This window comes from Scyliorhinus torazame, chromosome 9 (assembly GCF_047496885.1).
Source record: "Scyliorhinus torazame isolate Kashiwa2021f chromosome 9, sScyTor2.1, whole genome shotgun sequence".
Classification (NCBI taxonomy): Eukaryota; Metazoa; Chordata; class Chondrichthyes; order Carcharhiniformes; family Scyliorhinidae; genus Scyliorhinus; species Scyliorhinus torazame.
In genome coordinates, this window is record NC_092715.1 from 167050333 (window position 1) to 167065033 (window position 14701).

The 14701-nt window shown below is 47.8% G+C and overlaps 1 protein-coding gene across 2 annotated transcripts in view; it reads left to right on the plus strand.

Annotated features, from left to right (window-relative positions):
- The first annotated feature begins 6544 nt into the window (after nt 1–6544).
- The window catches only part of LOC140429569 (intracellular hyaluronan-binding protein 4.S-like), a 70817-nt gene continuing 62660 nt past the window's right edge, over nt 6545–14701 (plus strand). Inside the window, exon 1 of one of the 2 annotated variants that reach the window (XM_072516745.1) lies at nt 6545–7096. In XM_072516745.1, coding sequence (XP_072372846.1) covers nt 6739–7096 — 358 coding nt within the window. In that variant the 5' untranslated portion in view covers nt 6545–6738. The remainder of the gene's footprint in view (nt 7097–14701) is intronic. The other variant, XM_072516746.1, reaches the window with a different exon arrangement.

Genomic DNA, 14701 nt, shown 5'->3' on the forward strand with positions numbered 1-14701 from the left:
TACTTGCTAGGCCATATCAGAGGGAAGTTCAGAGTTAACCGACAGACCAGGTTGGGTAAGGACGGCAGATTTTCTTCCACAAAGGGCATTAGTGAAACAGATGGGTTTTTAACCACAATCCAGTTGTTTCATGATTATCACTACTGAAACTAGCTTTTTATTCCAGATTAATTAATTAATTTAATTTAAATTCCCCCAGCTGCCATTGGAGGATTTGAACTAATGTCCCCAGAGCATTAGACTGGGCATCTGCATCATTGCTCAGGGGATTTTCACAGTAACTTCAATGCAGCGTTAATGTAAGCCTACTTGTGACAATAATAAAGATTATTATTATTATGTTACTATTCCCATGAATTACATCTGTTTCTCTGATCCAATTATCTCCCATCCTCTAATTCCGCTTCACTACACTTGGTTTTAACTTCTCATGTCCAATACCCCAGGATATTGATTACATTTATCTATAATTACACATAACAATGAATGATTTTCTAACAACATTCTCTTTGGGGGGTCCAGTCAAAGGTATTGTAAAACATCTGGAGCGGGATTCTCCATTTCTGAGACTAAGTGTTGATGCCAACGCAGAATTCATGGACTTCCACGACAGAAAAACTGGCACCACACCTGGACCAATTCCGCTACTATTAAGGGGCTAGCACTGGTGCTGCGTGGAACACAATCGATTCCAATGAAAAACGGTGCGGGATACACCGGATCCGTGATTCACACTCGGGGCGGGGGGGGGGGGGGGGGGGGGGGGGCTGACAAGCTGTAGTCGCGCTTACACATTACACTCCCCACACACACTCATCCCAGCCAACACATTGTGCTGGAATGCACACATACATGGGTCGGCTGGGACCGGGGGACACCTATGCGACCCGTGGCACGATCTTTGAAGTGGGCTATTAGCGGTGTGCACAGCTGCATGGCTGCCTTGCTGGCTGCGGCAATGGTGTTCCACTGGCCACCCTCCACTACTCTCCCCCACCCCTGGCAGAAGCTCCTCGGCCAGCGGCATAACTGTCAGAACACTATGGCGATGTTAACATTTTTGAAAGCACAAGTGAACTCATTGGGAACTCGGCCTATCGGAGGCGGAGAATTGCGGAGGCCCTGGAGAATACCAGGTCAGGTCCGCTAATTATATGCAAAGGGTACGTGCGTTCTGGATAGCTTGACGTACTGTTGAGGTGCTGGAGCATTGCGATTTGGCGACAAATCAGTACCTGCCGCGATTTTGGTGTCAGAACTGATTCTCCGCCCAATCGCCTTTCCCGATTTCGGCACTGGCTAACAGAATATGACGCCCCTGAGCTTTCATAGACTCCCTACAGTGCAGGAGGCCATTCAGCCTATCAAGTCTGCACTGACCCTCTGAACAGGGGCGGATCTACTATGAAACTAATGAAGCTTTAGCTTCAGGGCCCATAATCCCAGAGGGGCCCCAGAAGCGACTTTAGTCCACATTGCTTAAAATTTTGGGGTCTACTGTATGAGAAGGGTTTAAAAAAATATATATATATATATTAATAATATAGTGTAATTCAATACAAAATAATAGTTCAAATAAAAATTAAAAGGTTATTAAAGTATCATGTAGGCTAGCCGTAAGCGAAAAATCGTTCAAATTAAGGATGTTTCATTCGAAATATATTTAATCTAAAATAATTATAAATAATTTAAAACACCGTTAACATTTATGACAGAAATACAAACTGTAGATGACGTGTCGTAAAAAAAAAGGGGAGCCGTTGAAAAGGCAATCACAATGCTAACGTGAATTTTCAACGTGATAGCACTCGTGATAGCGATCTAGACAAGAATTTTTTTCAATAAAGTGTTCATATGGATACAATATTTTAATTACCCCTACTCAAAAATAAATGTTATATTTAGAAAAGTTAAGTAAGTAATAAAGGTGAAATAGTGTTAGATTAGCCTAGGCCTATTGTTTTTATGAAGAGGTGAACGGAAGGTAGGCTACGACCGCATAGCCTAGGCTAATACTATATATTACAAGTATTTATGAAAAAGTAATAAAAGGGTGAATTTGTGTGAAATTACAGGTATTTATTATGAAAGGTGTTCAAATAATTATAAAATTGTGTTACATTACCTTAGCCTATGAGTTTTGGTGGCCTAGTCTTGCCTAACATGGTCTAGCCTAGCGTGGGCTATCATAAACATAGCCTAGTTTAGCCTATTTAGCTTATTTATTATAAATCTTAAAAAATGGCGCTTTACTTTCTGAGAAGGGGTTTTTAAAAAAACCTTTCTCAGAAAGTAGACCTAATTTTTTTTCCTTTCAAAGCATGCGACAATAGTTGCACGACTCAAATTGATTAATTTTTTGTTGTATATATTTCAACAATCCCAAAGTTTGAGAGTCAGTAGCACAGATGTTGTAAAGGTGGAATGTCGCGGTAAGTTGGCTGTTCTGCTGTGGCTAATGTAATTTTTTCCCCTTTTTCACAGAGGTCAAGACACTAGAGGAATAACAATGAGTTCACGAAAGTACTTAAGTGGATACCAAAAACGCAAACTCAATGAAAAGCGATCTGACAAAATTTCTAAATGTCAAAAACTAACAAACTATTTTGCAATGTCAAGTTTGTCAACACCTACAGTTGAAACAAACCAAGCAAACACCATTGAAGCCAGTGATAGTGCACAAACCGTGGGAGCTCTTTCCAGCAATATTCAATCCACTGTTGACACTTTTGATACAGATGACGATCACAGTGGTCAACATGAAAGTACTGCGGAACAAGCAGAGACTGAGCAGAAACATGAAACAGGGAGCAAATTCAGTGATTTCAAAGAATACAGTGACCTCGAAAAGTGGCCCATAACAGTTGATAATGATTTCATACAGAATTGTTTAATGCAAGACATAGGTTTTTTTCAAAATAAAAAACAATATGATATATATACCGAATCAAGCAGGGTTTACAAGGAGCAAAACAGAAGTTTCTCAAACAAATATTTTGAAAAAAGATTGAAAAATGGCCAGACTGTGATGAGATCCTGGTTAGTTTACTCAAAGAGCAAAGGCTGTATATACTGTTTTGTTTGCAAACTCTTTTCTAAATGCCAAACATCAGTTACAACAGGTGGGTTTTCTGACTGGATGAATGTACTCAGAACTCTGGAGAATCATGAAGACAGCATGGAACATAAGAGGGCGATGTTGTGTTGGATAACAAGAAAGTCAAATAAAAATACTGTGGATCAGCAACTTGAAGAACAGATGAGAAAAACCATACCGTACTATTTTGAAGTACTGAAAAGAGTTGTAGCTGTTATAAAGTTTTTAAGTGAAAGAGGTTTGGCATTTAGAGGTCATGAGGAGAAGTGGGGCTCACCAAATAATGGAAACTTCATGGGGGCCATTGAACTTATTGCAGACTTCGACCCATTTTTACATGAACAGCTCGAGAAATGTAAAAATGAAAAGGTAAATGCTACTTACCTATCCAAACCCATGTATGAAGAATTGATAGAAATCATGGGAAAACATGTGCAAGATGAAATTGTGAATCAAATCAACAACCTAGACACCAAATACTACTCTATTATTGTTGACTCTATGCCTGAATTGACACATGTTGACCAGCTGGTAATTGTGGTTCGATACTGATATAATGGAAAACCCTGTGAGAGATTTTAAACATTTTTACCGATAGAAAACCATTCATCCACGACCTTGTTCAATAAAATACAACAAGTCCTGGGTGAACATAAGCTTTCACTTGAAAATATCCGTGGTCAGTCCTACGATAACGCATCTAACATGAAGGGCTTGGAGAAAGGGCTGCAAGCATTCTTTAAAAACATTAACAGGTACGCAGACTATGTACCATGTGCAGCCCATTCACTTAACCTTGTTGGAGAAAAGGCAGTGTCTACTGTACCTGAAGTTGTTGACTATTTTGGCATTTTGCAGGAGCTGTATGTTTTCTTTTCTGGATCTCCACGAAGATGGGGGATTTTAAACACACAGGGCAATCTACATTTTTCTCTAAAGAACTTAAGTGTAACTAGGTGGTCTGCATACTATGAAGCATTCCGGGCAATTAAAAATGAATATATGGGTATTTTACAAACTCTCAAACATATTTTTGAAGACTCAGAAGAGCAGCCTGAATGTAAACGAGGTGCAAAGAATTTATACTACAAGTTGGTAAAGCTGGAATATGGTATTTTAACAGTCGTTTGGGAAGAAGTGTTGGAGGGTTTCAACAAAAAAAGAAACTCCAAACCCCTGGTTTTGATGTATTTGAAGGTTATCTTCTGCTATCATCTTTACTTTCGTTTGTTAAAGAACTCAGAGAAAATTCAGCCGATAGTGTGCAATCCTATGAGTCAGAAGCAAAAGGTCTGTGTGAAGATATCACCTCAAGTTATTCTGATGTTTCCAAACGCATTGTTACAAGGAAATTTTCAGATGGAACAAGTGGTATTGCTTCTTTGAGAGGAGCTGACAAATTTAGGATAGAAGATCTATATCAACTCTATGACTGCTTGATAATCCAGTTACGCAAGAGGATTGACCCATATGAGCAGATTGCGAAAAGGTTCAAGTTCCTCTCAGAATTGGTGAACAATTCTGAAATTGATGAGGACAGTATTAAACTTATAATATCGTATTACAAAGATGATATTGACCACAAATTAGTAAACGAGTGTTATCAGTTCAAAGAATATTTGCATCTTAGGAAATCCCAGAACACAGAAGAAAACATGCCATCTAAAATGCAATGCGCAGAGGTTCTTCAGCTTGTGAGCAACACCTAATTGAAGTGTTCCCCAATATTACTACTGCGCTTAAGCTGTACTTGACAATGCCTATCACGAGCTGTGAAGCAGAAAGGAATTTTTCAAAGCTATCCTTTATAAAGAACAAATTTTGGTCTACCATGACTGAAGAGCGCTTAAATTCTTTATGCATATTGTCTCTAGAAAATGGCATTGCAAGGAAGCTCTCATATGACAAAACTGTACGTGACTATGTTGCTAGAAAAAACAGAAAAAAGATTATTTTGTAAAATGTGCTTCATGTAGTATGTATTCTCATAGGTGTCTAAAATAAAAGATTATATTGACTGTGGTCTTTTCTATGTTTTATTTCATCATTCTGTGATGCATCATGCATGTATATAACATTTCCCTAATTTTCATCCCCCCATAACTTGAAAACTATAAGGCATAGGAGGTTTTTATTCACACCAGTGACTTTGACATGTGAGATAATCCAATACAGCAATTTTAATCAAAATCTGAGATGTAGTGGTTAAATTTTTTTTAAAATTGTGGTGATCTGTCGTGGAACAACCCCATTGAAGAAGATAACAGTGGTTACCCAGAGCTCATTGCTGGTTGCGAAGGGGCCCGGAAAACAGTTCAAGCTTCAGGGCCCCAAAAATGTAGGTCCACCACTGCCTCTGAAAGAGTACTTCACCCAAGCTCACTGCCCCCACCCCCCCACCCCCCCCCCAGCTATCCCATTAACCCCTTAATCTAACCTACACATCTTTTTGGACACTAAGGGACAATTTAGCACAGCCAATCCACATAACCTGCACATCTTTGGACTGTGGGAGGAAACCGGAGCTCTCGGAGGAAACCCACGCAGGCACAAAGAGAATGTGCAAACTCCACAGTCATCCGAGATCGGTATTGAACCCGGGTCTCTGGCGCTGTGAGGCAGCAGTGCTAAATACTGTGCCACCCTCTTATGGTTTTTGATATTTGATATGACTGTCTTGTAATCATAATTATTCATTACCATAACAAGGAAAAGGAATACAATGCAGTGAATTACAAAATCCTGGAGATAACCATCAGGAATAATTTCACCAGTGCAGTATTGTTGATAGGAAAATCAGTAGCATGCTTGGCCTCAGAATATAAACAAATGAACTGGTCATTTAACCGATTGCTCTATCGGTGTACAAGTTGACTTTCTGCGTTTACCTAAAGAAGTTAGTCCAGTTCGAAATAATTCATGGCGTGTGCAGTAAGTAGTATTTCGGGAACTCTGTAAGAGGGGTTGACAAATGGCATAAAGTACAAATGACTATTTATGCTATTTTCTTTTGGTAAATCCATACACCGGCTGACACATTTGCTGCACTTTCCCCTCCCTAAAAGCCACTGGAACCCGGCTAAGATGAACCGCTTCCAGATTCACCAGTTCTCGGGCACAAACCAGAGTGCGACATTCTTCGGAGCCAGAAGAAATAAAATAAATACGATTTTTCTTTTCCTCTGGGGAGAAAGTGGAGGAATTTAAAAAAAACACTTGAGATTAATAAACATCAAACGAGTTTGGTATTATCTATTCAGGCGAGCATGGCCAGTGTCAAACGTTAGGCAGAAGGGGAAAAAAAACAAATCGCAAAAGGGGAAGGGGGGGAGAGGGGGGGGAGAGAGATTTTAAAGAGCTGGCGTGAGAGGGGGGAGGGGGTTCCTGGGGGCTGATAACTGAAGAGTAATAGATGCGGGTTGGTGTTGTGGGGGTCAGTCAGAGTTTTGTTGCAGCCTCTCTGAAAGGGGGAGGGAGGTAAATAAAGGCGCCATATTGGCGAGTGTGGGCCGGGAGGAGGTGGAGCTCCGGTAAAGCTGCAAAAGCCCGACCGCCAGCAGATAGTTATAAATCGGTGTGAGCGGCAGGGCGGCGGGCCGGTCGGCCGGCGGGCAGGAGGGAGCAGGGCCGGGGAGCAGGCTATGAAAGGAGTTATTCTGGCCGCTGCCGCCATGCAGGAGACTTTCGGCTGCGCCGTCACCAATCGCTTCGACCAGCTGCTGGACGACGAGTCCGACCCGTTCGACATCCTCCGCGAGGCCGAGGAGAAGAAACAGAAGAAGAAGAAAGAGGAGGGAGGCCGGAAAACCAGAGCCGGGAGCGGGCCCCCCATCGGCGGCACCTCGGCCGCCGCCAACGCCGCCTCCAACGCGGCCAAAGCCGGGAGGAGAGAGTCCCAGAAAGCCCGCAAAATCCCGGCCAATAACGAGGCCGGCGGCAGGCCCGGGGGAGCCGGCGGCACCGAGAATGTCTTCACGGGCAACAGCCAGAGGAGAGAAGGTCCGTAACCCGCCCCCGGCTCTGCGGCATTGGGCAAGGGGTTCATCCCCAGATAATGTTGAACATCAGCCGGGGGGAAGGGGGCAGTCTGCCATCGGCTTCACTCTGCAGCCCCCCCCACCCCCCCCCGGTGGGGAGGAGCAGAGCGAGGGGACTGGGAAGTTAAACTTTATTCTCTTTTCAAAGGTGTCGGTCCGATCAACGAGCAGTGAGGATGTAGCCTCGGGTTTAACATAGATTTTAAAAAACAATGCGCACATGGTATATGTAAAATGCAGCAGATGTTCTGCAAGCTGAAATTTTATTAAAAAGCTCAGGATGGGGGTTGTCAACTGAGCCGAGCCGGGGGTGATGGAGATGTGGGTGCGAGCCGGGGGTGATGGAGATGTGGGTGCGAGCCGGGGGTGATGGAGATGTGGGTGCGAGCCGGGGGTGGCGGAGGTGTGGGTGCGAGCCGGGGGTGATGGAGATGTGGGTGCGAGCCGGGGGTGATGGAGATGTGGGTGCGAGCCGGGGGTGGCGGAGGTGTGGGTGCGAGCCGGGGGTGATGGAGATGTGGGTGCGAGCCAGGAGGTGGCGGAGGTGTGGGTGCGAGCCGGGGTTGGCGGAGGTGTGGGTGCGAGCCGGGGGTGATGGAGATGTGGGTGCGAGCCAGGAGGTGGCGGAGGTGTGGGTGCGAGCCGGGGGTGATGGAGGTGTGGGTGCGAGCCGGGGGTGGCGGAGGTGTGGGTGCGAGCCGGGGGTGATGGAGGTGTGGGTGCGAGCCGGGGGTGGCGGAGGTGTGGGTGCGAGCCGGGGGTGGCGGAGGTGTGGGTGCGAGCCGGGGTTGGCGCAGGTGTGGGTGCGAGCCGGGGTTGGCGGAGGTGTGGGTGCGAGCCGGGGGTGATGGAGATGTGGGTGCGAGCCAGGAGGTGGCGGAGGTGTGGGGGCGAGCCGGGGGTGGCGGAGGTGTGGGTGCGAGCCGGGGGTGATGGAGATGTGGGTGCGAGCCGGGGGTGGCGGAGGTGTGGGTGCGAGCCAGGAGGTGATGGAGATGTGGGTGCGAGCAAGGAGGTGATGGAGATGTGGGTGCGAGCCAGGAGGTGGCGGAGGTGTGGGTGCAAGCCGGGGGTGATGGAGATGTGGGTGCGAGCTGGGGGTGGCGGAGGTGTGGGTGCGAGCCGGGGGTGATGGAGATGTGGGTGCGAGCCGGGGGTGATGGAGATGTGGGTGCGAGCCGGGGGTGGCGGAGGTGTGGGTGCGAGCCAGGAGGTGGCGGAGGTGTGGGGGCGAGCCGGGGGTGATGGAGATGTGGGTGCGAGCCGGGGTTGGCGGAGGTGTGGGTGCGAGCCAGGAGGTGGCGGAGGTGTGGGGGCGAGCCGTGGGTGATGGAGATGTGGGTGCGAGCCGGGGGTGATGGAGATGTGGGTGCGAGCCGGGGGTGGCGGAGGTGTGGGTGCGAGCCGGGGGTGGCGGAGGTGTGGGTGCGAGCCAGGAGGTGGCGGAGGTGTGGGTGCGAGCCAGGAGGTGGCGGAGGTGTGAGTGCGAGCCGGGGGTGATGGAGATGTGGGTGCGAGCCGGGGGTGATGGGGATGTGGGTGCGAGCCGGGGGTGGCGGAGGTGTGGGTGCGAGCCGGGGGTGATGGAGATGTGGGTGCGAGCCGGGGGTGATGGAGATGTGGGTGTGAGCCGGGGGTGGCGGAGGTGTGGGTGCGAGCCGGGGGTGATGGAGATGTGGGTGCGAGCCGGGGGTGATGGAGATGTGGGTGCGAGCCGGGGGTGATGGAGATGTGGGTGCGAGCCGGGGGTGGCGGAGGTGTCGGTGGCGAGCCGGGGGTGGCGGAGGTGTGGGTGCGAGCCAGGGGTGGCGGAGGTGTGGGTGCGAGCCGGGGGTGGCGGAGGTGTGGGTGCGAGCCGGGGGTGATGGAGATGTGGGTGCGAGCCGGGGGTGGCGGAGATGTGGGTGCGAGCCGGGGGTGGCTGAGGTGCGGGTGCGAGCCGGGGGTGATGGAGATGTGGGTGCGAGCCGGGGGTGGCGGAGATGAGGGTGCGAGCCGGGGGTGGCGGAGATGTGGGTGCGAACCGGTGGTGGCGGAGATGTGGGTGCGAGCCGGGGGTGGCGGAGGTGTGGGTGCGAGCCGGGGGGTGATGGAGGTGTGGGTGCGAGCCGGGGTTGGCGGAGGTGTGGGTGCGAGCCGGGGGTGGCGGAGATGTGGGTGTGAGCCGGGGGTGGTGGAGGTGTGGGTGCGAGCCGGGGGTGGCGGAGGTGTGGGTGCGAGCCGGGTGTGATGGAGATGTGGGTGTGAGCCGGGGGTGGTGGAGGTGTGGGTGCGAGCCGGGGATGGCGGAGATGTGGGTGCGAGCCGGGGGTGGTGGAGGTGTGGGTGTGAGCCAGGAGGTGGTGGCGGAGGTATGGGTGTGAGCCAGGGGTGATGGAGATGTGGGTGTGAGCCAGGAGGTAGCGGAGGTGTGGGTGTGAGCCAGGATGTGGCGGAGGTGTGGGTGCGAGCCAGAGGAGGCCGAGGTGTGGGTGCGAGCTGGGGGTGGCGGAGGTGTGGGGGCAAGCCGGGGGTGGCGGAGGTGTGGGGGTGAGACAGAGGTGGCCGAGGTGTGGGGGCGAGCCGGGGGTGGCGGAGGCGTGGGGGCGAGCAGGGGGTGGCCAAGGTGTGGGTGCGAACCAGGGGTGGGGGTTTGGTGGAGACTGGGTGTGAGCCTCGGATGGAAGGGGGGTGGGGATGGATAGGAGATGCTGGCAGGCGGGAGCCTGGGATTGTAGGCATGAGCCCTTTTTTTGGGGGGGGGGGGGAATAGAGGAAGGGAATTCCATGATTTTGATCCAGTGGCACTGAAGGAACAGACATGTAGTTAATTTTAAGTCAGGATGATGTGTGGGTTGGAGGGTAATTTGCTGATGATGGTATCAAATGTGCCGCCCTTGCCCTAAGGAGTAGAGGTCGCAGGTTTTGAAGGTGCTGGCGAAGCAGCCTTGATTAGTTGCTTCAGTGTATCCTGTTGATTGTGCACACTTCTGCCACTGCATCATTGGTGGAGCGAGTGAATATGTAAGTTGGTGGCTGGGATGCAGTTCAAGCAGTCCTGGAGCTGCACTCGTATTACGCTCCCAACTTGTGTCTTGTAGATGGTGGACAGGCTTTGGGTGATCAGGAGGTGAGTTACTCACCTCAGAATTCCCAGGCTTTGACGTGCTCTTGTTAACACAGTATTTATATGGCTGCTTCAGTTTACGTTTTCTGGTCAGTGGTAACCCCTACGATGTTGATATTGGGGTTTCAGCAATGGTAGTGCCACTGACTGTTAAGGGCAGTGGTTAGATTCTCATGTTGGAAAAGGTCATTGTCTCTCATGTGTGTGGCACGAATATTATTTGTCAATGATCAGCCCAAGCCCGAATATCATCCTGATGTTGATGCAAATAAACACCAACACCTTCAATATCTTGAACTGCGAATGGTACTGAGCCTACAATAATCAGCAAACATCCTCTCTGGCTTTGTGGAGGGATGGTCATTGATGAAGCAGCTGAAAATGGTCAAACCTAGGATGCTACCCTGAGGAGCTCCTGAGATGTTTGTCTATCCCAACAACCACAAACCATATTCTCTTGTGCTAGGTGTGACTCAAGGGCAGTGGAATGTTTTTCCTCCTGACCATTATTGATTTCAGTTTTACCAGTGCCCCTTGAAGCCACGTTTGGTCAAATGCTGCCTTGATGTCAAAAGCAGTCACTCTGAACTCTCTTCTTGAATTCAGCTCTTTTTGTCTATATTTGGACCAAGGCTATGAGGTCAGCCTGGGGGAACCCAAACTGAACTTCAGTGAGAAGGTTATTGCGTTAGTATTGTCAACAAAAGTGGGATTGAATTACCTTGTTTTTATGCATGATGAGCAGAGATTTTTCAGATGGCTACCATAGCCATGTGCTGCCATGACCCCATATTGAAGCATCCCTGCCTAACTTTTATTTTCCACTGTCTGCTCTATCCAAAGGGCCTTTATCACCAAATTGCTTTACAGTCTCTCACACCTTCTCCTTTGAACTGGCTTTGTTCCACACCGTACTCCTTTTCTAAAAATACCCATTGTTTGCTGCCTCTTCCCAATCTGAGTAAATATTCCTCCTCAGCATATGCCCGAAGCAGCTTCATTACCTTTGATTGTAATCAAGAGCTCTCCTTCTGTCGCTCTCTTGTCTAAATTCACTCTACTGCCTTCCTTCCATACAAACTCACTGCAATCATGGCCAATCTTGTAACTTACCTCTGCCTTGTGACTTCTTTACTCTTATTGTACTACTCAGCCCTTTTCTTCATCATGTCTAGAATCATGGGCTATTTTGAGGTAAGTAAAATCTCCCTACCCTAGGTATAACCTATATGGCGAGAGGAAAGGGAAATGAGTCTCTGAATTCAACTTATGAGACCCACCTTCTGCTTCCTTGACCCCATTTTCACTTGATCATCCAACTACTGCAACATTAGACAGGCTGCCCTTTCGCAACATGATCTGTTGAGTTTGTATGTATGCTGATCACATCCAATCTTAGGCCTGTGCTGTATCTCTCAAATCCCTCTTTGTTATCGGACTGTTGTCCAGTAGCCAGTCTTGGATGAGATGCATTTTATCCTGTTGAACATTTGGACTAAATCTCACCTCCTGCCACAAACTCCACAGCACTGATTTTAGCCTTATTCCTGGCCATTGTCTCAGATTGAGCCAGACTGCATGCACCCTTTGCGTCCCTACGTTCAGCTTCCACTTCATAGTCTCTCAAGCACACTGCTTGATTGCACCTTTGCAACATTGTCTGCATCAGACCATTTTTCTGGCCTTGGATGCCGTTGCCAACTCCAGATTCCAGTATTCTGGTCAGTTTCTCTCATCGGAGCCCATGCCTTCAGTTGTCAAGGCCGTATGCTCTGGAATTCCTTTCTTCCTTTGAAACCCTCTAACCAAGCTTTTGGTTGCCCTCCTAATATCACTCATGTTGTCATATTTATTTCTCTTTGATTAGTCTAAAATATCAGGACTTTTTCATTTTAAATATGATGTAGCTGTGTAAGTTGCTTAAATCTGTTAAGAAACAACCAGGTACCTTTTAACTTGGCAGTAAGGTAGTAAATTTAATAGAGTTCCTGTAAAACATTAAATTACTTTGAATGGCTTATAATAGCTGGGTGCCATGGTAAGTCTCCCATTATGAAGGTTGTGAAATGACAAAAGAAAACCACCCAATAGGGATTTTTTATTTAGGAGTAGGTTTTGAAGGTTTCCGATTCAGCATTACTAGATGGGCCAATGACCTTTCACTGTTCTCTCATCTTATTTTAATGTAGTCTTTAGCTTTTCAAAAAGTCTTTGGATAATTCAAATAATTTTTGTGAGTAATGAAGAAAGTATGCATTTTTAGTTCCACGTCATACTTGTAAACCCCAGAAACTATTTAATATGCATACAATAGAAGCCTCTCTTCAGTTTTTCTGTTAGTACTTTGCATCATTTGATAGGATTAACCAGAAATGCCTTCTAGGGACACAAATGATTTCTTAAAAGGGAATCAAATTGAAAAATGATCCTTATATCAGAAAAAAAACAGTTAAAACTGCATATGTTGACTCATTGGTCCAACAGATTGCTTGTGGATTTACAATTTATTAGGCCATTCAGAACTACAGACACTGAGGGTCAGACCTCTTTTTGAGGGAATGATGTTGCCAAAGCTAGGTAACTATTTTAAATAGATAACTTTTGAAAATGAAAAATAAGGATCTTTAACTGGGACTCGGGCGTCTATTTGGGATCGGTTACAAGTTTCTGTAAAATGGATGTAAGTTTCTTATCATTGAAGAGAGAGGACATGTTTGCTGAGTTCATAAGCTCTGCATTATCAGGGCCTTTCCATAAAATTAAACCCCACAGATTAGGGATATTGATTTTGTTTTTTGACACAGTTTTAGACATGTTGTATGTGTATTGTCTCGAGGATGCTTTAAAAAAAAAAAAAAAAATTCTTCCTTTCTCCAGCGTGTTCATCTTTAGTTTTAAAAAAATATATATATTTTATTAAAGTTTTCAAACACAATTTTTTCCCTTACAAATCAAAGAAATAAAAATAAAAGTAACATGATAACTGCAATATAACATTTTGTAACTAACATGATAAAAGTAGTCGAGGAACGGTTGCCACCGCCTGGTGAACCCTTGAGCCGATCCTCTCAGCGCAAACTTCATCTGCTCCAGTTTTATGAACCCCGCCATATCGTTTATCCAGGCCTCCAGCCAGGGGGGGTTTCGCTTCCTTCCACATGAGTAAAATCCTACGCCGGGCTACTAGGGACGCAAAGGCCACGACATCGGCCTCTTTCGCCTCCTGCACTCCCGGCTCATCCGCAACTCCAAATAAAGCTAACCCCCAGCCTGGCTTGACCCGGACCTTCACCACCTTCGAGATCACTCCCGTCACTCCCCTCCAATACCCCTCCAGTGCCGGACACAACCAAAACATATGTGTGTGGTTCGCCGGGCTTCCCCCGCACCTCCCACACTTGTCCTCCACTCCGAAGAACCTGCTCAACCTTGCTCCCGTTATGTGTGCTCTATGCAGCACCTTAAATTGGATCAGGCTAAGCCTGACACACGAGGAAGAGGAATTTACCCTGCTTGGGGCATCAGCCCACAAACCCTCCTCAATCTCCTCCCCAAGCTCCTCTTCCCATTTTCCCTTCAGTTCGCCCACCAACTCCTCCCCCTCTTCTCTCATCTCCCGGTATATCTCTGACACTTTGCCCTCCCCGACCCACACCCCCGAAAGCACCCTGTCCTGGACCCCTTGTGTCGGGAGCAGCGGAAATTCCCTCACCAGTTGTTTCGCGAACGCTCTCACCTGCATATATCTAAAGAAATTTCCCCGGGGCAGCTTATACTTTTCCTCAAGCGCTCCCAAGCTCGCAAACGTCCCGTCTATAAATAAATCTCCCACTCTCCTGATTCCTACCCGGTGCCAGCTCTGGAATCCTCCGTCCAGCCTCCCTGGGGCTAACCTATGGTTATTCCTGATCGGGGACCACACCGAGGCTCCCAGCACATCCCTCTGTCGCCTCCATTGCCCCCAGATTCTTAATGTTGCCGCCACCACTGGGTTTGTGGTAAATTCTTTTGGTGAGAGCGGTAGTGGCGCCGTCACCAGCGCTTTTAAACTCGTCCCTTTGCAGGACTTCATCTCCAATCTTTTCCACGCCGCTCCCTCTAACTCTATCATCCATTTACGAATCATCGCCACATTGGCGGCCCAGTAGTAGTCGCCCAAATTCGGCAACGCCAGTCCCCCTCTGTCTCTACTATGTTGTAGGAACCCCCTCCTTACCCTCGGGACCTTCCCTGCCCACACGAAGCTCGTGATGCTCCTATCTATTTTTTTAAAAAAGGCCTTAGTGATCAGTATAGGGAGACATTGGAACACAAATAGGAACCTCGGGAGGACCATCATCTTAATTGCCTGCACTCTGCCCGCCAGTGACAGCGGCTGCATGTCCAACCTTTTGAAATCCTCTTCCATTTGTTCCACCAGTCGTGTCAGATTAAGTCTGTGTAAGGTTCCCCAGCTCCTGG